Source organism: Oncorhynchus kisutch, linkage group LG15 (assembly GCF_002021735.2).
Source record: "Oncorhynchus kisutch isolate 150728-3 linkage group LG15, Okis_V2, whole genome shotgun sequence".
NCBI lineage: Eukaryota > Metazoa > Chordata > Actinopteri > Salmoniformes > Salmonidae > Oncorhynchus > Oncorhynchus kisutch.
Window position 1 is genome coordinate 28,469,301 of NC_034188.2, and position 23,102 is coordinate 28,492,402.

Below are 23,102 nucleotides of genomic sequence, written 5' to 3' on the forward strand. Positions count from 1 at the left end.
TCCACTACCGTTTGGTGGTATACCTTATATACCGTGTCCCATTGAAACTATTTCAATAAATCTGAATATGTGTAGCTAAATTTTTAAGTAAATACCTGCATTCAACTTGTGCAATACATTAGGAGATAACGCAGATCACGTTCATCATTTCCCCCGTCACATTCTTTTACATCATGAAGCTTACCATAGATCCCCAGAACATTTGAGCCAGTCACGTGTTTGTTTGTAAATAGCAAAACGTGAGAAAGCGGGAGCTGTGTATTTGGTTCAACTGGCTAGTTAGCCATGGCCGGTTACAGGCATAGACCACATTGGGCCCCCAATCAAAAAACACTCAGTCAGGGTCTCAACTTACTACTGAGAGTAAGAACAGTATTATACACCAGGTGCATCAGCAGTTTCTCTTGTTATGTCAGTCACTGAAAGTCACTCAATTAGCCATGTCAGATAACAGTTTTTAGATTTGTAGTTAGTCTAGACAGCTATCTAAACTTGTAGTAACCATGGCCAAATCCTGACTGGGCACGCAGGGCATTTGCCCAGGGGCCCTGACTTCAAGGGGGCCCCCATTGATTTAGTTATTTATTGTCACTCAGATATCATAGTAACATGGCATACCATTGCAAAATGTGTAGAATTGCAGGAAATTAACTTTTAAACCTAAAAATGTTCTCTCTGACACCTAGAGGGGGCCAGTAAAAGTTTTGCCGCAAGGTGGGGGGCCCCCAACCAAATCTCACTTAGTGCCCCCAAAAGGTTTAAGCCAGGCCCTCTATTTAGCTAAGTAAGTGGCTGAATTATAATGGAGATGGGGCATCATATTGTGTTATCTTTCTGCCGTGTATGAGAAGTCAAAGCTCTTTGGATGACTTATCTGTACAGATGCCACTGCTATCTTGATTTCCTTATGTTTTTTCTCCTCTGTTCTCAGGCCTGCCTCTTCTGCTTGGAGGAGCAGACTGACGGGCTCGTCCAAGCAGAGCAGGCAGGCAGGCACGTTGCCCTAGCGGCTCCAGACTCCACACAGACACAGCGTGTACACATGCTGACTCCAGAGCCAGTACTGTTCAAAACTTTTTCATTTGCAAATGTCTCTTGTTCACATTTGTTTATAAATGTCCAACCTCACCAAAAATGACATCTGGACATGAGGTGACACACACGTCCGGCGAGTTGCAGGCACCGAGCTCCAGCGGGATGACTCGACCACAATTTAGGACATTGTCCGGATGGCTGACCATATGTGGGCTATCACAAGAGTCAAACACACCTTATCTGTGGCTTTCTCCGGGGTGTGACGTTCCGACAGACTCCTGGGAGTACAGACACCGTTGGAGGAGTGAATTAACTGATCTTGTTTGGTTTGTTTCAAGAGGTTTGTAAAAGAGCTTCAAACATTGATGTGTTCTATTGTGCCGTAAGTTCTATGGGTATCTTTACTGTGTTCATCTGTTTGTCGGAAGGCGGTCAGCTCAAAGACGGAGCAACACAGACGTAAGCTCCTATCCTTTAAATCAGAGCTGTAATGATTAGATCCAAGAATGCGTGTGATGTTTAATGCCTTTTGTTTGTTGTTTTGACAAAGCAAAGTGATTTTAATTAGACGATGGGAGATACTGAGATTTGGAGCTCTGGGAAGACAAAAAGATGGGCTGAAACTATTCATGGAGGCACTATTTTTACGTATGAGAATCCTGTATCCCGTAAGCCTCCTGTGTGTATTAGACACAGTATTGTCTCTTGGAGGTTATTCTGAAGAGACATGTAACCACGTTAGTGTTAGCCTATCAGTGATAGTCATTTACTCTGTTGTATTGTATAATCTATTCCATGTACACTGGAATTGTTTGAGTGTCAATTATTTTGTGACTAATAAATCGTATAAGTTTATTTGAGTAGATGCATTAATCGTTTTAAAGAGTCATTCTTTGATTTGACTTTGCGTTTATAATTTAGTAGGTCTATTGGTATATGTTATCTACCCTCTACACATAGCATTCCATTATGCATAGATTCTAACTACATCTATGGCTAAGATAGACTTGATAAATTAAAGCTTAGAGTATGATTGCAATAGACAGCTATCAGCCTCTTAATAATCACATAAAGCTATCTTAGAACAAATGTAATTATAGTATCCGAGTGTTGATGTGTAGACTTGCAAGCTGGCTCGATTCACCGGTATATGTTTATGCCCTATACCCATATAATCAGATTGATGAATGTAGTTTAATAGTATTCAACATCATTTTAACCTCCTACACCTATATATGTATAACTTTATGAGCTGGATTGCCTGTCTTGGCATTTCATTTATTTTTGTTTGTGCTCGTTAGGATATTTAGCTATTAGCCTCTATGGAAATGTTTTCTTACTTGTGCTAATGTTGTTGGAATTCTGGTAATAGACACTCAATGGGCCTTTTTGTGTTTTTAGTGACCCCTTGTGTACTAAACCGGTAATACTGTAGATCCTGGGATGAGAAAAATACGGTATGATGAAATGAAAATCTAGATACAGCACAACTCTAATAACCACCCTTGTTGTGTGGACCGTAAACACACAAGGTCAAAGGGCAGCGAATCTTATAGGAACGGATGATGTCATTTACCGAGAAGGCCTTGCGAGGGTGGGTCAGAGTGAGTGAAGGGAGCGTTACAGCGTTTCACTAATTAACAGTTGAGTTGAGGTATTTTACTGTCTTAACGAGAAGACAAGGTGTAGACCCCTGGGTCTGACTAGCTCTGTAGTCTGGGCTCTAGTGCTGGGTGAAGGCTGAGTGAAGACTGGGTGAAGGTTCAGTGAAGGCTGGGTGAAGGCTGGGTGAAGGCTCAGTGAAGGCTGGGTGAAGGCTGTTTGACTGTAAGTGTTGCAGTGAAAGGGAAGGTTAGCTGTGTTCTTATTACACACTGAGCTTGGATCTACGATCCTTCAGCTCTTTACAACTACCTTAGAGAAATAATGTGACCCCAGAACACACACCAATTACCTCTTGTGTGTGTGTGTGTTTATGTGTGCGTGCATTTGTGTGTGTGCGTGTGTGTGTTTGCGTGCGTGCGTGTGTGAGTGTTTGTGACAGCTTAACACCTGACTCCTGACTCTTCTAGTCATCCTTTAATATTAAAATTCTCCAGGAACACACACACTGATGCAAGATGAGGACCTGTCTGCGTAGGCTGTGTTCAGACCATAGCCTTTTCCTCAGTGTCAGATATAATTGCCCAGCGAGGTTGTGTTTTCTGTATGGCTGCCAACATCTGATGTTCTCTCTCTAGAGTGCCATTTATCTGATCCATGGTGTGTGTGTGTGTGTGTGTGTGTGTGTGTGTGTGTGTGTGTGTGTGTGTGTGTGTGTGTGTGTGTGTGTGTGTGTGTGTGTGTGTGTGTGTGTGTGTGTGCGTGTGCGTGTGTAGTGCACTTTGTACACTGCAATCTAGAATCTAAAATAGTTCTTTTCGACTTTTAAGAACCCTTTTGGTTACAGGTAGAACCTTTTCTACAGAGGGTTCTACATGGAACCCAAAAGGGTTTTAACTGGAACTCAAAATGGTTTTACCTGGAACCAAAAAAGGTTATTTTATGGGGACAGCCAAAGCACCCATTTGGAACCCTTTTTTCTAAGAGTGTATGTGCCTGCATGTGTGTCGGTACATAAACTATTAATCCATGTGCCCCTGAATATGTCTGTGTGTGCGTGACACACATCTCTTCATGTCTGCTTCTGGAATATATTTTCCTTATTCCTCTTTGTCTGTCTCTATGTCTGAACGTGCCAAATAATGCTGTTTGTCCTGTCTGTTTATCTGTCTGTCTGCACTTTGTCCTCCCTCCTAGTGTTAATTGGCCCTGACTCCTCGCATGCCCGTCTAGTTCCAGTCACAACACAGCAGTGCACCCTGGGAGAGCTTCCTATTAAAGAGTCTGTCTGGGATGCAACATACAGAAGTAGGAGTCAACAGGGGTCGCACCCAAAGCACTGTGGCAGGCAACGTCTGGAATCACAGGCTGTGTCCCACTGAGCCCTCCTGTTTCCATTTGCCATGTGTTAAACAGGACCAGAGCGGCTGAGCTATGGCAGAGTTGTGAGCCGGAGGCCATTCTGACTCGGGCTGTATGTTTTTCCTCCAGAGACAGTGCTGGGGTTTCAGCCACTGCCATTCTGGCTCCCACATCACTCTAGCTGCAGAGCACTGGTCAGCAGCCATTATGAATTCTAGCCGGAATGATTGTTTACTTTTTTTTATTTTTTTTATCTCTCACAGGGTCTATTTCTCTTTGACTTTTTACACATTTTGTTGTGTTACAGCCTGAATTTAAAATGTATTGAGATTGAGATTGTGTGTCACTGTCCTACACACAATACCCATCATTTCAAAGTAGAATTATGTTTTTAGATTTTTGGTTTTTACAAAATATTTAAAAATGAAAAGCTGAACCGTCTTGAGTCAATAAGTATTCAACCCCTTTGTTATGACAAGCCTAAATAAGTTCAGGAGTAACAAGTCACATAATAAGTTGCATGGACACACACTGTTTCAATAATAGTGTTTAACATGATTTTTGAATGACTACCTCATCTCTGAACCTCACACATACAATTATCTGTAAGGTCCCTCAGTCGAGCAGTGAATTTCAAACACAGTTTCAACCACAAAGACCAGAGAGGTTTTCCAATGCCTCACCAGAGAGGTTTTCCAATGCATTGCAAAGAAGGGCACCTATTGGTAGTTTGGGTAAAAATAAAAGCAGACCTTGAATATCCCTTTGAGCATGGTGAAGTTATTAATTACACTTTGGATGGTGTATCAATACACCCAGTCACTACTAATATACAGGCGTCCTTCCTAACTCAGTTGCCGGAGAGGAAGGAAACCACTCATGGATTTCCCCAAGAGATCAATGGTGACTTAAAACAGTTACAGAGTTTAATGGCTGTGATAAGAGAAAACTGAGGATGGATCAACAACATTGTAGTTACTCCACAATACTAACCTAAATGACAGAGTGAAAAGAAGGAAGCCTGTACAGAATAAAAATGTTCCAAAACATGCATCCTGTTTGCAACAAGCAATAAAGTAAAACTGAAAAAAATGTGGCAATGCAATTAAGTTTTTGTCCTGAATACAAAGCATTGGGGCAAATCCAACACAACACATCACTGAGTACCACTCTTCATATTTTCAAGCATTATGGTGGCTGCATCATGTTATGGGTATGCTTGTCATCGGCAAGGACTAGGGAGTTTTTTAGGATAAAAATAAATGGAATAGCACTAAGCACAGACAAAATACAAGATGAAAACCTGGTTCAGTCTGCTTTCCAACAGACACTGGGAGGCCAATTCACCTATCAGCAGGACAATAACCTAAACCACAAGGCCAAAAATGCACTGGAGTTTCTTGCCAAGATGACATTGAATGTTCCTGAGTGGACTAGTTACAGTTTTGACTTAAATTGTCTTGAAAATGGCTGTTTAGCAATGATCAACAACCAACTTGACAGAGCTTGAAGAATTTTTAAATGCATAATGTGCAAATATTGCAAAATCCTGGTGTGCAAAGCTCTTAGAGTCGTACCCAGAAAGACTCACAGCTGTAATCACTCTTAGAGACTTACCCAGAAAGACTCACAGCTGTAATCACTCTTAGAGACTTACCCAGAAAGACTCACAGCTGTAATCACTCTTAGAGACTTACCCAGAAAGACTCACAGCTGTAATCACTCTTAGAGACTTACCCAGAAAGACTCACAGCTGTAATCACTCTTAGTGACTTACCCAGAAAGACTCACAGCTGTAATCACTCTTAGAGACTTACCCAGAAAGACTCACAGCTGTAATCGCGGCCAAAGGTGATTCTAACACGTATTGACTCAAGGGTGTGAATGCTTATGTAAATGAGATATTTCTGTATTTCATTCTCAATAAAATTGCAAAAAAATCTTAAAACATGTTTTCACTTTGTCATTATGGGGTATTGTGTGTACATGGGTGAGAGAAAACATCTATTTAATCCATTTTGAATTTCAGGCTGTAACACAACCAAACGTGGAATAAGTGGAATGAGTAATACTTTCTGAAGGGGCTGGTTAACCGTCAGATCCTTTTGTAGGGGTGTGGGGCATCGGTGTTCTATGTTCAGTACAGTGGACAGGGAGAGGAGCTTGGTTCTAACTTTGCTGGTCCATTAAAATGAAATAATGTTTGTATTTTAATTATGTAGCTATTGGGCCAATAAAGGTATGTTTTAAGACAAACAAATCGTTCTCTCTGGAAGGAGTGGAGTCTGTGACCTATGGGGTGAAAGGTCATCCATATTAAAAGCCCAATTATTGTCAGTGAGGCGTCTCTGCATTGGCCTAAATAAACCAGGAAGGTCCATAAAATATTCAACAAGGTCTTGGATTTGCTCCTCTGTTCTGTCTCTGTCTGTCTGTTCTGCCGGTCTGTCTGTTCTGTCTATTCTATTTGTTCGTCTGTCTGCCTGTCTGCCTGTTCTGTCTATATCCTTCCTTATTTTTCTCTCTGTCATGCCTCACTTTACTGCAGTCTCACTGTCTGTCCATGTGTCTGTGTGTGTGAATAACTGAATAACTGACCCATTTGTTTGAGTTATACCACATGCAGCAGTCTGTTCCAACCCATTAGGGACTTTCTCTCTCCTGTCTTTGAAGCCTTTGACTGATATCGGTTGAATGTCAATCCACAAGACAAAGGTAACCCAGGAAAAAGACAGAAGCGAAGACAACACAACAACACACACACACACACACACACACACAACCCCCATATCCCCCTCCACACACCCAAACACACACACACACACACAGCCTCTGATGAAATGGTGGTGACCGGGATGCTCTAGTCATTAGTGTCTAGCCCGCCCCCCTGTAGTGAAACAAGCAGGGTAGAGGGAAGCCATGTAAAGGCCTGAAATTCAAAGAACCCTGAAAAAATAAATGAGCCTGATAAGTATTCTCTGCCATGTTCTGTGTAATGCATCTGACAGATAGGCTTCTGAAGAACCACGAGAGCCGGGAGCTAAAATTCATCTCTTTCATGTTAGCATACACATACATGCAGATATTACTGGTGAGATACACTACCGTTCAAAAGTTTGGGGTCACTTCGAAATGTCCTTGTTTTGAAAGAAAAGCACATTTTTTTGTCCATTAAAATTACATCAAATTGATCAGAAATACAGTGTAGACATTGTTAATGTCGTAAATGACTATTGTAGCTGGAAACTGCTGATTTTTAATGGAATATCTACAGAGGCCCATTATCAGCAACCATCACTCCTGTGTTCCAATGGCACGTTGTGTTAGCTAATCCAAGTTTATCATTTTAAAAGGCTAATTTATCATTAGAAAACGCTTTTGCAATTATGCTGGCACAGCTGAAAATGGTTGTCCTGATTAAAGAAGCAATAAAACTGGCCTTTAGACTAGTTAAGTATCTAGAGCATCAGCATTTGTGGGTTCGATTACAGGCTCAAAATGGCCAGAAACAAATAACTTTCTTTTGAAACTTGTCAGTCTATTCTTGTTCTGAGAAATGAAGGCTATTCCATGCGAGAAATTGCCAAGAAACTGACAATATCGTACAACGCTGTGTTATACTCCCTTCACAGAACAGCGCAAACTGGCCCTAACCAGAATAGAAAGAGGAGTGGGAGGCCCCAGTGCATTACTGAGTAAGAGGAAAAGTACATTAGAGTGTCTAGTTTGAGAAACAGACGCCTCACAAGTCCTCAACTGGCAGCTTCATTAAATAGAACTCGCAAAACACCAGTCTCAACGTCAACAGTGAAGAGGTCACTCCGGGATGCTGGCCTTCTTGTTCCTCTGTCCAGTGTCTGTGTTCTTTTGCACATCTTAATCTTTTCTTTTTATTGGCCAGTCGGAGGTCAGCCAACATCCCACACCCACACACAGTCGCCTCTTCACTGTTGACGTTCAGACTGGTGTTTTGTGCGTACTTTTTAATGAAGCTGCCAGTTGAGGACTTGTGAGGCATCTGTTTCTCAAACTAGACAGTCTAATGTACTTGTCCTCTTGCTCAGTTGTGCACCGGGGCCTCCCTCTTTCAGAAACAAGCACATTTCTATGTGACCCAAACATTTTTAATGGTAGTGTATGTGCAAGGTCCACTAGATTAAATACTGAATATTTTACATTCCAGAAATAAAATCAATGTAATCTAATTAAATGTTTTAAATTAAATTGTCTATGCACACAACATTACTGAGAGCATGTGAGCCTACTGTACCTACACCAGGTTGCTTAGGGAACCTCAGCCCACGCTAAGCCACAATACGATACAAATGTGACATCTGAAAGATTCTTTCCCTATATTATTACATTCTAAACACTCCACACTGCTAAGAGGATTTTTGCCTGCGCCAGTTCGTGCTACTTTAAAGGTGCAGTGCAGTCATTTTTATCTCAATATTAAATCATTTCTAGGTAACAATTCAAATCAAATCAAATCAAATCAAATTTATTTGTCACATACACATGGTTAGCAGATGTTAATGCGAGTGTAGCGAAATGCTTGTGCTTCTAGTTCCGACAATGCAGTAATAACGAACAAGTGATCTAACTAACAATTCCAAAAAAAACTACTGTCTTATACACAGTGTAAGGGGATAAAGAATATGTACATAAAGATATATGAATGAGTGATGGTACAGAGCAGCATAGGCAAGATACAGTAGATGATATCGAGTACAGTATATACATATGAGATGAGTATGTAAACCAAGTGGCATAGTTAAAGTGGCTAGTGATACATGTATTACATAAGGATGCAGTCGGTGATATAGAGTACAGTATCTACGTATGCATATGAGATGAATAATGTAGGGTAAGTAACATTATATAAGGTAGCATTGTTTAAAGTGGCTAGTGATATATTTACATAATTTCCCATCAATTCCCATGATTAAAGTGGCTGGAGTAGAGTCAGTGGCATTGACAGTGTGTTGGCAGTAGCCACTCAATGTTAGTGGTGGCTGTTTAACAGTCTGATGGCCTTGAGATAGAAGCTGTTTTTCAGTATCTCGGTCCCAGCTTTGATGCACCTGTACTGACCTCGCCTTCTGGATGACAGCGGGGTGAACAGGCAGTGGCTCGGGTGGTTGATGTCCTTGATGATCTTTATGGCCTTCCTGTAGCATCGGGTGGTGTAGGTGTCCTGGAGGGCAGGTAGTTTGCCCCCGGTGATGCGTTGTGCAGACCTCACTACCCTCTGGAGAGCCTTACGGTTGAGGGCGGTGCAGTTGCCATACCAGGCGGTGATACAGCCCGCCAGGATGCTCTCGATTGTGCATCTGTAGAAGTTTGTGAGTGCTTTTGGTGACAAGCCGAATTTCTTCAGCCTCCTGAGGTTGAAGAGGCGCTGCTGCGCCTTCCTCACGATGCTGTCTGTGTGAGTGGACCAATTCAGTTTGTCTGTGATGTGTATGCCGAGGAACTTAAAACTTGCTACCCTCTCCACTACTGTTCCATCGATGTGGATGGGGGGGTGTTCCCTCTGCTGTTTCCTGAAGTCCACAATCATCTCCTTAGTTTTGTTGACGTTGAGTGTGAGGTTATTTTCCTGACACCACACTCCGAGGGCCCTCACCTCCTCCCTGTAGGCCGTCTCGTCGTTGTTGGTAATCAAGCCTACCACTGTTGTGTCGTCCGCAAACTTGATGATTGAGTTGGAGGCGTGCGTGGCCACGCAGTCGTGGGTGAACAGGGAGTACAGGAGAGGGCTCAGAACGCACCCTTGTGGGGCCCCAGTGTTGAGGATCAGCGGGGAGGAGATGTTGTTGCCTACCCTCACCACCTGGGGGCGGCCCGTCAGGAAGTCCAGTACCCAGTTGCACAGGGCGGGGTCGAGACCCAGGGTCTCGAGCTTGATGACGAGCTTGGAGGGTACTATGGTGTTGAATGCCGAGCTGTAGTCGATGAACAGCATTCTCACATAGGTATTCCTCTTGTCCAGATGGGTTAGGGCAGTGTGCAGTGTGGTTGAGATTGCATCGTCTGTGGACCTATTTGGGCGGTAAGCAAATTGGAGTGGGTCAAGGGTGTCAGGTAGGGTGGAGGTGATATGGTCCTTGACTAGTCTCTCAAAGCACTTCATGATGACGGATGTGAGTGCTACGGGGCGGTAGTCGTTTAGCTCAGTTACCTTAGCTTTCTTGGGAACAGGAACAATGGTGGCCCTCTTGAAGCATGTGGGAACAGCAGACTGGTATAGGGATTGGTTGAATATGTCCGTAAACACACCGGCCAGCTGGTCTGCGCATGCTCTGAGGGCGCGGCTGGGGATGCTGTCTGGGCCTGCAGCCTTGCGAGGGTTAACACGTTTAAATGTCTTACTCACTTCGGCTGCAGTGAAGGAGAGACCGCATGTTTTCGTTGCAGGCCGTGTCAGTGGCACTGTATTGTCCTCAAAGCGGGCAAAAAAGTTGTTTAGTCTGCCTGGGAGCAAGACATCCTGGTCCGTGACTGGGCTGGGTTTCTTCCTGTAGTCCGTGATTGACTGTAGACCCTGCCACATGCCTCTTGTGTCTGAGCCGTTGAATTGAGAAACTACTTTGTCTCTGTACTGGCGCTTAGCTTGTTTGATATCCTTGCGGAGGGAATAGCTGCGCTGTTTGTATTCAGTCATGTTACCAGACACCTTGCCCTGATTAAAAGCAGTGGTTCGCGCCTTCAGTTCCACACGAATGCTGCCATCAATCCACGGTTTCTGGTTGGGGAATGTTTTAATCGTTGCTATGGGAACGACATCTTCAACGCACGTTCTAATGAACTCGCACACCGAATCAGCGTATTCGTCAATGTTGTTGGCTGACGCAATACGAAACATCTCCCAGTCCACGTGATGGAAGCAGTCTTGGAGTGTGGAGTCAGCTTGGTCGGACCAGCGTTGGACAGACCTCAGCGTGGGAGCTTCTTGTTTTAGTTTCTGTCTGTAGGCAGGGATCAACAAAATGGAGTCGTGGTCAGCTTTTCCGAAAGGGGGGCGGGGCAGGGCCTTATATGCGTCGCGGAAGTTAGAGTAACAATGATCCAGGGTCTTTCCACCCCTGGTTGCGCAATCGATATGCTGATAAAATTTAGGGAGTCTTGTTTTCAGATTAGCCTTGTTAAAATCCCCAGCTACAATGAATGCAGCCTCCGGATAAATCGTTTCCAGTTTGCAGAGAGTTAAATAAAGTTCGTTCAGAGCCATCGATGTGTCTGCTTGGGGGGGGATATATACGGCTGTGATTATAATCGAAGAGAATTCTCTTGGTAGATAATGCGGTCTACATTTGATTGTGAGGAATTCTAAATCAGGTGAACAGAAGGATTTGAGTTCCTGTATGTTTCTTTCATCACACCATGTCACGTTGGCCATAAGGCATACGCCCCCGCCCCTCTTCTTACCAGAAAGATGTTCGTTTCTGTCCGCGCGATGCGTGGAGAAACCCGCTGGCTGCACCGCTTCGGATTGCGTCTCTCCAGTGAGCCACGTTTCCGTGAAACAGAGAACGTTACAGTCTCTGATGTCCCTCTGGAATGCTACCCTTGCTCGGATTTCATCAACCTTGTTGTCAAGAGACTGGACATTGGCAAGAAGAATGCTAGGGAGTGGTGCACGATGTGCCCGTCTCCGGAGTCTGACCAGAAGACCGCTTCGTTTCCCTCTTTTTCTGAGTCGTTTTTTTGGGTCGCTGCATGGGAACCATCCCGTGGCGCTGGTTGTAAGGCAGAACACAGGATCCGCATCGCGAAAAACATATTCTTGGTCGTACTGGTGGTGAGTTGACGCTGATCTTATATTCAGTAATTCTTCTCGGCTGTATGTGATGAAACCTAAGATGACCTGGGGTACTAGTGTAAGAAATAACACGTAAAAAAACAAAAAACTGCATAGTTTCCTAGGAACGCGAAGCGAGGCGGCCATCTCTGTCGGCGCCGGAAGTACCTTACTGTGATTATTTTCAAAACAAAATTGTCCAAAATAAGCTAAAATAGTTTCTTAACAAAGAGAAATGTCTCAAACAAAAATGTGGCTTGGGCTGTCTGGAAGTGGTCTGAGTGGGGAGGGGAAAACTGAAAACTAGCTGTTATTTGCAGATAGGTTTGGAACAATTTTACTTATTGGTCTATTAACTAATTTTCTGTCTGGTGATGTCACCTGGCAGGCCAAAACTCCATCCCACCAAACAAGTTCTTACACTAAAAGGACATTATCATAATTTTCACAATTTCACAGTATATTTCCAACCTCATAGTGTCGCAATATACAGTGAGCTCCAAAAGTATTGGAACAGGGACATTTTTCTTGCTGTTTTGGTTCTGTACTCCAACATTTTGGATTTGAAATGTGTGCTAGGAATATGGGACCAAATACTACACTTTTGACTACTTTAAAACACATATAAGTACATTTGTCCCAATACTTTTGGTCCCATAAAATCGGGGGACTATGTACAAAAAGTGCTGTAATTTCTAAAAGGTTAGGGTTAGAATGAAAATACCCTCAGATTATAGCTGACAGTCTGCACTTTAACCTCATAGTCATTTCATCGTTTCAAAAGTCCTGGAGTAAAGAGTCAAAGCAACAACAAAAATGTCACTGTCCCAATACTTTTGGAGCTCACTGTATATAAAAGACAGACAAATCACCTTTTTGACTGCACTGAGCCTTTAATTCTCCATATTAGCCCCTGCTTTCATGTTAGCATTGACTAACACGCCACATTACTACCTTCATGTTAGCTTCCGCTAATGCACCATAATACTGCTTTCATGTTAGCTTTGGCTAACACGTTACTTTACTACCTACATGTTAGCTTCTGCTAATACACCATCCTACTGCTTTCATGTTAGCCTTGGCTAACACGCTACATTTAGCCTACGCTATCACACCACTCCTTTGATCCTCCAGTGAGAATTAGCTACACTGCTAGTTTATCTACCATAGATGACAGCCGTGGGCTGAGGTTATCACACACACACTCACAGAGAGAGACAACACCTGAAAGCTCTACTGGCAAGTCATGACACAGCCTAAACAGCTCTAAACAGCACCTGAAAGCTCTACTGGCAAGTCATGACACAGCCTAAACAGCTCTAAACAGCACCTGAAAGCTCTACTGGCAAGTCATGACACAGCCTAAACAGCTCTAAACAGCACCTGAAAGCTCTACTGGCAAGTCATGACACAGCCTAAACAGCTCTAAACAGCACCTGAAAGCTCTACTGGCAAGTCATGACACAGCCTAAACAGCTCTAAACAGCACCTGAAAGCTCTACTGGCAAGTCATGACACAGCCTAAACAGCTCTAAACAGCACCTGAAAGCTCTACTGGCAAGTCATGACACAGCCTAAACAGCTCTAAACAGCACCTGAAAGAGAGATTTCAGTTTACAGAATATTGCTGTTTCCTTTTATTTCACCCACATGTCGATTAAAATCCCTTCTCAACCGAGGACAGACTGACTGCATCAGTGTGAAAGGCTGATGATGTGAAACTCACCCTCCTCTGTTCTCCTCTTCCCTGGGTTGGAGTGGACTTTGGTTCCAGGTTCCCCATGTCTCCCGGGCCTCGCCTCTGTCTCTGTGAAGCCAACACAACCAGCAGAACCATCAGAACCATCACATCCATCACAACCATCACAGTCATCAGAACCATCACAACCATCACAAACAACCATCAGTCATCAGAACCATAACAACCATCACAAGCATTACAGCCATCAGAACCATTCACAACCATCACAACCATTATAACCATCACAACCATTATAACCATCACAACCATCACAACCATTAGCAGAGAAAGATACAAAATAACTGATAAACTGTTATCACCCAAAATGCAACAAAGGGAAGAAAAGGCATCCACACACACACCAACCCATAACCAAAGCACACAATACACATCCACACACACACACCAACCCATAACCAAAGCACACAATACACATCCACACACACACACCAATCCCACCAAAGCCTTAAGGCTAAATAAGGAGCGAGACTAGCGAACAAACAGAACGATGTGGTGAGTTTTTCATCTGGCGCTGTGGCACCGGCATTAACGAGTTGTGATGATTTAATCTCCTAATTCATTCCAGACTGTTATTTATTAGGCAGTGGGCTTTTTACGAGGCGCTGACAGATCCACTCTTATTCTTTATCCTTCACTCTCTCCCCTGAGGCCCGAAATAAATGCACAGACGATTTATGAGAAACGGATGGAGAGAAGGAAAGGAAGAAAGGGGAGGAGAAGAGTGTGGAAGGGCAGTGCTGGTTAAGGTCTATGGCCAGGGGTTCCAGGAAACAGCTGACTCGTGTAGGCTACACTACACCAATTTTTATATTTCCTCTCTCTCTCTTTCATCCTCCAATTTCCATTTTTTACCCAGCCTCTATTTGTTTCTCCAGTCTTCTATTTATTTTTTCTCATTACAGCCAGTCGCTTTGTAGTCCCCAACTTCATCTCCAGAAGTTCTCTATTTTCTCTCCCTCTTTGGCCTGGTCCCTCACTCTCCCTCCTCTTCCTCTCTCTCTACAGTGATATCACTCTCCCTCCTCTTCCTCTCTCTCTACAGTGATATTCTCTCCCTCCTCTTCCTCTCTCTCTCTACAGTGATATTACTCTCCCTCCTATTCCTCTCTCTCTCTACAGTTATATTACTCTTCCTCCTCTTCCTCTCTCTCTACAGTTATATTACTCTCCCTCCTCTTCCTCCCTCTCTACAGTGATATTACTCTTCCTCTCTCTCTACAGTGATATTACTCTTTCTCCTCTTCCTCTCTACAGTGATAATACTCTCCCTCCTCTTCCTCTCTCTCTCTCTACAGTTATATTACTCTTCCTCCTCTTCCTCTCTCTCTACAGTTATATTACTCTCCCTCCTCTTCCTCTCTCTCTACAGTTATATTACTCTCCCTCCTCTTCCTCTCTCTCTACAGTTATATTACTCTTCCTCCTTCCTCTCTCTCTACAGTCATATTACTCTCCCTCCTCTTCCTCTCTCTCTCTACAGTGATATTACTCTCCCTCCTCTTCCCCTCTCTCTACAGTGATATTACTCTTCCTCCTCTTCCTCTCTCTCTCCACAGTGATATTACTCTCCCTCCTCTTCCTCTCTCTCTCCAAAGTGATATTACTCTCCCTCCTCTTCCTCTCTCTCTACAGTGATATTACTCTTCCTCCTCTTCTTCTCTCTGTACAGTGATATTACTCTTCCTCCTCTTCTTCCCTCTCTACAGTGATATTACTCTTCCTCCTCTTCTTCTCTCTCTACAGTGATATTACTCTTCCTCCTCTTCCTCTATCTCTACACTTATATTACTCTTCCTCCTCTTCCTCTCTCTCTATAGTGATATTACTCTTCTCTCTCGCTCGTTGTCTCTATGCCCTTCACTGTCACTCAGACATCCTGGCATTTGGCCCGAAGGCGTGATCCTTGCCAAAAAACAACGGGGAAAATACCTCTGGCCATTACTCAGACATTTATTCACCGTGATTCTCTATCTCCTGTTTTGGCATTGGGTATGAGAAAAGGGGAGAGAAGGGGAGGAGTGGAGGAGACAAAGGAGGAGAGAAGGAGATCTACCTATTCTCTCTCTCGAAGGCCAGTTGTAAACCACTCGGTTATGTATGTTCATCTGACCCTCTCTCTGCCTGTTGTGTTGTTTACACTCTGTGTTAAAACAACCAGTGCAGCAGCACTTCTACACCATCCACCCTGTTGTTCATTTTGGTTTGGGGTTTTGCTTGTTGTTGGTTTTCCCTTTGCAAATTGATAGCGCTGCACTACACTGTAAAAATCTATTTCATCGCTACTGCAGCACTTCTCCACCCCCACCCTCTCTGCTACAGTACTGTATGTCTCTTCCATCCCTGCCTCCCCCGTCCATCTCTCTGTTATGTTCCCTCCCTTCCTCCCTCCACCTCATACTCATCTCTCTCTCTTTAAAAAGGAATTAAATTACTTAGCAGACATGATTGGGCAGTTTGGGCTGCGAGAACATAAATTGCTAATACCATTGGTGTGTGTGTGTGTGTGTACGTAGCTGCCTGAATTCAGTGAGTGTGTGTTAGTGATAGATCATGCAGAGTAGGCTAGATAACAGCTCAGGTCACTGCTGTTGATACAGAAACCTATTAAAGTCAGTAATCAATGTGTGACGAGAGCCTGGAAAGCAACACTACAACCCTCAGCGCATTAAAATGAAATTAGATAGTTGTTCTCCACTCAGCTCCCGCTCTGTTTAATACATCTCAAAGCCTCTCATAGACCTGTGGAGCAGGTCTTGTCTGTTGTCCTCTCTCTCTCCCTCTTAAACAGGAAGTACCCATGGTAAGGACTGTTCAACACTGGTCTGACCAATCAAATCTACGCTTCAAGATTGTTTTGATCACACGGACTGGGATATGTTCCGGGTTGCCTCTGAGAATTGTATTGACGTATACACTGACTTGGTGACTGAGTTAATCAGGAAGTGCATAGTGGATGTTGTTCCTACTGTGACGAATAGAAATGATCCAAACCAAAAACCATCGATAGATGGGAGCATTCGTTCAAAACTGAAAGCGCAAAGCAATGCATTGGTAAGGTGACTGGGAACATGGACGAGTACAAACAGTCCAACTATGCCCTCTGTAAGGCAATCAAACAGGCAAAAGTCATTACAGAGACAAAGTGAAGTCGCATTTCAACGGCTCAGACACAAGACGTATGTGGCAGGGACACAAGACAATCCCGGATTGTAAAGGGAAACCCAGCCACGTCGCGGATAGCGACATCTTACTCCTGGACAAGCTACACACCTTCTTCGCCCGCTTCGAGGATAACACAGTGCGGCCAATGCCACTTACGAGGACTGTGAGCTCTTGTTCTCCGTGGCTGACGCGAGTAAGACTGAAACTTAGGCATCTTATGGTAAGCGGGGAAATAAGTATAGCCAGTTACAATTGTGATGGCTTAGCAGATCATAAAAAAATAAGATAAACTTTTATCTGGGTAAAATAGAAAGAATATAATATTTATTGTTTACAGGAAACTCACTCTACAAATATAAAGGAGGTTGGATGGAAAAAGGATTGGGAGGGTGAAATATATTTTTGTCATGGGCAAAGAAATTCAAAAGGGGTGATTATATTCATTAACAACCAATTTGATCCGATTGTGCAAACTGGGAAACAGATCCTCAAGGAAGATGGATCCTTTTAAATATGCTAGACCAAAAACAGATCTGGATAATTCATCTATATGGGCCAAATAATGATGATTCACAATTCTTTGAAAATATACTGTATATAATGATCTCACAAGCAACGAATGAATCTATTATTAGGATGGGAGATTATAATACTGTTTTATGTACCTCAATGGACCGTAAAGGAAATTACACTACAAACTTTCACCCTCAAGCGCTTAAGGAGATCACAAGTATCATGGATACATTAGAACTAGTGGATATATAGTTGACCAGCCTGGCTACCACAGCATTCTGCAGCGATACGCCATCCATCTGGTTTGCACTTAGAAATAGTACAAATGAAGAAAAACCATTGAATGAGTAGGTGTGTCCAAACTCTTGACTGGTACTGTAGGTACAGCAGATCCCATTATTGTGCGGGACACTTTTAAATGTCCAATACTCATCATTAAAACAAAAGGAGTTTAGGTCAGAAGAGATTAGACTCATGAAGGAAATAGAGGAAGTAACAGGAGAGATTATCTTTCAGAAGCATTTGATAGTTTTCCGTGTTGGCATTACCAGGGAATTTAAAACCTTTTTTGACATATAACATAGTATATTGGATTGATTTTAAGAAATTTGGCTTCATTTCTTTAATATTATGGTGTTTCCATTCATAGAAAAATTGTCAGTTTGTAAATTCAGACCGTTTCGCCCTCAAAGTGCCCACTGGGCGTTTGGGCCGAGGAGTAGGGTTGATTTGAGTGTTCTGGCCTTTGAAAAAGGCAGTCAAGCACCCAAGCTAACATTGGCTAGCTACTTCCAGACACAAATTAGACCACTCTGACCATTTTACTCGCCCTAGCAGAGCTGGTAAGGCAGTTTCGTGTTAACCAGAGCGTTGGTGACTGTAAATGTGCTGCTGGAAACATTTGAATTCAAGCTTTTTTCCCAACGTTTACTGACACCGGCCATATTCAACGGGTGTTGAGTGCTCGTAAAGTAATTTTTCTGCGCACTTGTACGCTGACAAATTTTAACAATGTTATTTTCTGATAAAAACGAGTTCATTGCATCCGCCGTGGAGCCCAGTTTCATAATAAGACCATATTTCCCAGCTGCTTGCCGTCGTTTTGAAGTAATCACGAACAAAACAGGCCTTATTTTAGTGCATTGTTCACCCTGCCAGCTCCTATTAGTTCTATTGAGCACCGTGGCACCAACTCGCCTTCCGAACGTTCTATTCCCAGCTTATTGTTCAATGTCACAATGCCTGCTCTGCTATTGTTGGCAATGAGACCTGCTCACGTTGATTTATAGTTCAAATGTAAACAACAAAATGTGAACACAAAAATAATATTGGAACTCTGCGGTCTTCCCATTGTTTCCTACGGGGGAAATATAGGCAAGTCTGTATATTTTGCCAAATATCTTGCAATGTGTATATTTTGATTTTTGTCAAGCTGGATGTAACCATTGTGAAATGGCTAGCTGGTTCGCGAGTTGCGCACTAATAGCGTTTCAATCGGTGACGTCACTCACGCTGAGACCTTGAAGCTTAAAGTAGTTGTTCGCGGGTTGCGCACTAATAGCGTTTCAATCGGTGACGTCACTCGCGCTGAGACCTTGAAGCTTGAAGTAGTTGCTCGCGGCTTTTGTGGCGCGATGGGTAACGATGCTTTGAGGGTGGCTGTTGTCTGTGTGTGCAGAGGGTCCCTGGTTCGAGGCGAGGAGAGGGACGGAAGCAAAACTGTTACACGGGCATCATTTTAATCAGGAGAATCTCCTCTTTGTAATTATGTACATCTGGGCAGCGAGCTCGTTTGTCATCGATCGCTAGACCAGAAATAGAAGTTTTAAAAAATTCCCTACTTTTTCATTACGCAGACATAAGCACAGTTGACACCATCGAGGTGCGGATGTTTACTTTCTACACAAGTATTTTTTCCCAGTTTCATCTGACGAATAGATTTTAGTTGTAAAAGAAAAAGAGATACATTTTTTTGTTATGGAATTCTAAGCATCACTCCAGTCAAAACAGGCTCTGCAAACGTTTGATTCCATTACTTTGCTATGGGCTCACGCTAGTGTTCCAGGTTAGCCAACATTCTTAAGCCGTTTTTCAGCCTTGGGTGAATTTTGACTTGTTCTATTGTCCAGCCTATAGATAGCCAGAGCGAATTTACGAAAGCACCCGAATGTCCATTGAGAAAGCACAATGACTATACCATTTAGCTAAGCTAAGAATGACGAGAATAATCAAGTCAATAAACATTGGGTAGTTAGATAGCCTATAGTTAATATACTGTCAAGTTTGATGTATAACTACTAACGTTAGGTAGCTAGATAACATACCGGTACATACTGCTGTAATGATATGCTATGTGGTTCGTAAGGACAGCGTAGCTAACAAATTGTCATCCAACATAATGTGTAAGGTAACTTATTTGAAAAGCCATTACTTTATTACATTGAGTATCAAGCTACCTCTTGGTCGTTAGGGCAAATCTGGTCTGTGATAAGAGGGGGGGTTTTCACACCTAGCTCGGCTATTAGACTATTCTTTAGTAAAGGTTGAATAGTCTATTGTTCAGCTATTAGCCCTCCTCCTCAACTTTCAACAAATTGTTGTTCCCATCTCATTCCTTTCCCTCTTCCACGCGTCATCATTCTGCTCCTGAGTGGCTCGCTTGTGGGCGTGCTGGCAGGATATGGCAGCATCTTCAGTTGTGTGTCAATAATTCTGCAAACAGTAGCACGTTTGTATGAAGGTGTGGTTATTCACAGGCAAATTGCTATATGCTATAGAGGCACATTTGTGTCTTTTTGTCGAGAGCAAAACCTTTTTTATTTTCAATCAAAAATATTTGTTCTGAAAGCAACTTTTTTCCGACACAGGAAGTGAAAGCCGACACCTACGAAGATGGCATCTCAGGTAAGCAGCACTGGGCTGTATAAACATATCCTAAAAAGCTGCTGCTTTAGACTGAACGGTCATATCTCAGGTATTGTTTTCATATCTATAAAAAATACGCGGTTTTCTTTACTTTCAGGGAGCGATCTGACCAAGGAGTCTCAAATGTAGATATTGCCAGATATTCACTGTCTGAGGAACAGGCCGTGGAAGCGTTATTGCTGGCAAAAGTGTCCATAACCAGAGGTAATTAAACTGTTCTGTGTTCTTTTTCTCCATCTCTGTCTGTCTTGTTGTACATGGAACCTGTCTCACATGCAATAATTTAAAAAAACGTAAGATGTCAGCTGCTAATTGTAAGATTTACACCACATAAACACAGCCATTTTCACTGGACTATCTGTTGCTATCTGTTGCTGCCAGGTCATGATTTCCCTGGGGGTTGGCCTTGCAATAGCCAAGTGGTGTTACACATAGCCCTCTATATTTAAATGTTTCAGGTACACTCCGATAGGTGTCTGCGTCACATACAGTATCTTCTATTGTTTGTCCTCATGTGTCTGTTTTTCAGCATAACGTACTCTGTAACCACTTAGTGTGGACACCAGGTGTGACCACACACACACAATAACAGTCTCTCTTCTTCACCTCATCCCTCTCCCCCTTCTCCCTAAATCCTCTAGGTTATATCAGTTGTTTTGGTGAACCCCTCCCGCATCTGAACCAGCTAACACAGAGGGCACAGTATGATCATAGGTGAGATGTCACTTGGTCGAGTCAACAGGAAGTATTATTAAAGAGATGCTTTACATTGAAATACAGACAGAGATGTAGGAGTCCCAGAGTTAATGATCCAAGGTCAGTTTTGCATTTCACCTCCTGATTTAAGATGACTGACCGTGTTAGATTAAAAACACAAGGCTTAGTCATGCTCTCTCTCTGTCACTCATCTGTCACTCATCTGCAGGTTTCTTTTGATGTGAGATAGGAAGCCAGTCCTGTCATCGCCACCTCACCCCCTCTTAAGATAACCTTCGGGCCAACTGAGGGCCCAAGGCTGGTTAGGAGACACCACAATTGTGATGAACTGAGAGAATATTAGGGTAGCACTGTAATTCATGGATCATATGCTGTCTGCTGCTGTTCTTACCTCTTTCCCTTTCTGTCTTCTACACCTCTCTCCCCACCTCGTCTTTCTTCCTCATTTTATCAACAAAAAAAACATTAATTTAAAAGAGGAACACCTACAGTGCATTCGGAAAGTACTCAGACCCCTTGACTTTTTCCACATTTTGTTATGTTCCAGCCTTATTAAAAAATGTATCAAATTACTTTCAGACCCTTTACTCAGTACTTTCTTAAAGCACCTTTGGCAGAGATTACAGCCTCGAGTCTTCTTGGGTATGACTCTACAAGCTTGGCACACCTGTATTTGGGGAGTTTCTCCCATTTTTCTCTGCAGATCCTCTCAAGCTCTGTCTAGTTGGATGGAGAGCGTCGCTACACAGCTATTTTCAGGTCTGTCCAGATATGTTAGACCGGGTTCAAGTCCGGGCTCTGGCTGAGCCACTCAAGGACATTCAGAAACTTGTCCTGAAGCCACTCCTGCGTTTTCTTGGCTGTGTGTTTTTGGTTGTTGTCCTGTTGGAAGGTGAACCTTCAACCCAGTCTGAGGTCGTAAGAGCAGATTTTCATCAAGGATATTTTTTCATCAACAATTGAGTCTATTGAAGAATAAGGCTGTAACGTCACAAAATGTTTGTTTTTTAAGTCAAGGGGGTCTGAATACTTTCCGAATGCACTGTATGTAAGAATGCTGTTCCTCGACTACAGCTCAGCCTTCAACACCGTAGTGCCCTCCAAGCTCATCACTAAGCTCATGGCCACGCACGTCTATGACTCAATCATCAAGTTTGCAGATGACACAACAATGACAGGCCTAATTATCAACAACTTTGAGACGGCCTACAGGGAGGAGGTGAGGGCCCTTGTGGACTGGTATCATAGTACATATGTATTTATATTCCGGACTCTGACGTTGCTCGTTCTAATATTTTCTATATTTCTTCATTCCTTTCTTATATGTTGGGGGGATTTGAGTGTATTGTTTTATATTGCTAGATACTACTGCACTGTTGGAGCTAGAAGCACAAGCATTTCACTACACCCGCGATAATATGAGTACGATAATATGAGTACGATAATATGAGTACGCAACAAATAAAATGTGATTTGATTGTTTGCTGTTTTTTGTGTGTATCTATTGTGCCTGCCTTTATGTACAGTACTGTGTGAAATCACTACAGTATGTACCGCTTGTTGGAAGAGGACAGCGTGTACATTATTTCTACTGTGTGTGTGTGTGTGTGTGTGTGTGTGTGTGTGTGTGTGTGTGTGTGTGTGTGTGTGTGTGTGTGTGTGTGTGTGTGTGTCGGACACTGCACTGGCAGAGATAAGGGGGACTGCTGTTTGTAAACCTCCTTTTGTATTCATTCACCAGATAATTCCTTACAAATCACAAGTCCACAAATCTGCAGGACATGCTCATATACAAGAGCATTACAGACCCATACATCTTCTGAATACTGATTCTACTGCCGGGGCTTTTGGAAGGGATGTTTTTGATTTGTCGCCAAGGACTCTTCTCTCTCTTCTCCATGCTTAAGATTGTCTGGCATTTCTGAGCTCCATTAGAAACGGAACAGAGGAGAAAATAAAGAGGGAAAAAGACTCAGGGACAAATAAATCGATGAGTGACTGAGAGACAAGGATGCAGACCTGGAGGAAACGGAGCGTTTTATCATTCTGATCCAATCTGGACCTGGTGGGAACGACCCAACAAGGCAGGGCGGGGCTTAATGGCTGGGGGATGCAGAGAGGGGTGTGTGAAGGCTGTGAAACATGTAGCTATGTGAATGTGTGTGCGCGCACGTGCCTGTGTGTGTGATGCATTTAAAGTGCACTGAAAATGCACCTATG

At 43.1% G+C, this 23,102-nt stretch overlaps 1 protein-coding gene across 2 annotated transcripts in view; it reads right to left on the reverse strand.

The window, feature by feature from the left end:
* Positions 1-23,102, reverse strand: part of spock1 (SPARC (osteonectin), cwcv and kazal like domains proteoglycan 1) — a 354,130-nt gene that overhangs the window by 114,777 nt on the left and 216,251 nt on the right. For both annotated transcript variants that reach the window (XM_031790018.1, XM_031790017.1), the window contains one exon: positions 13,530-13,610. In XM_031790018.1, coding sequence (XP_031645878.1) covers positions 13,530-13,610 — 81 coding nt within the window. The remainder of the gene's footprint in view (positions 1-13,529; positions 13,611-23,102) is intronic.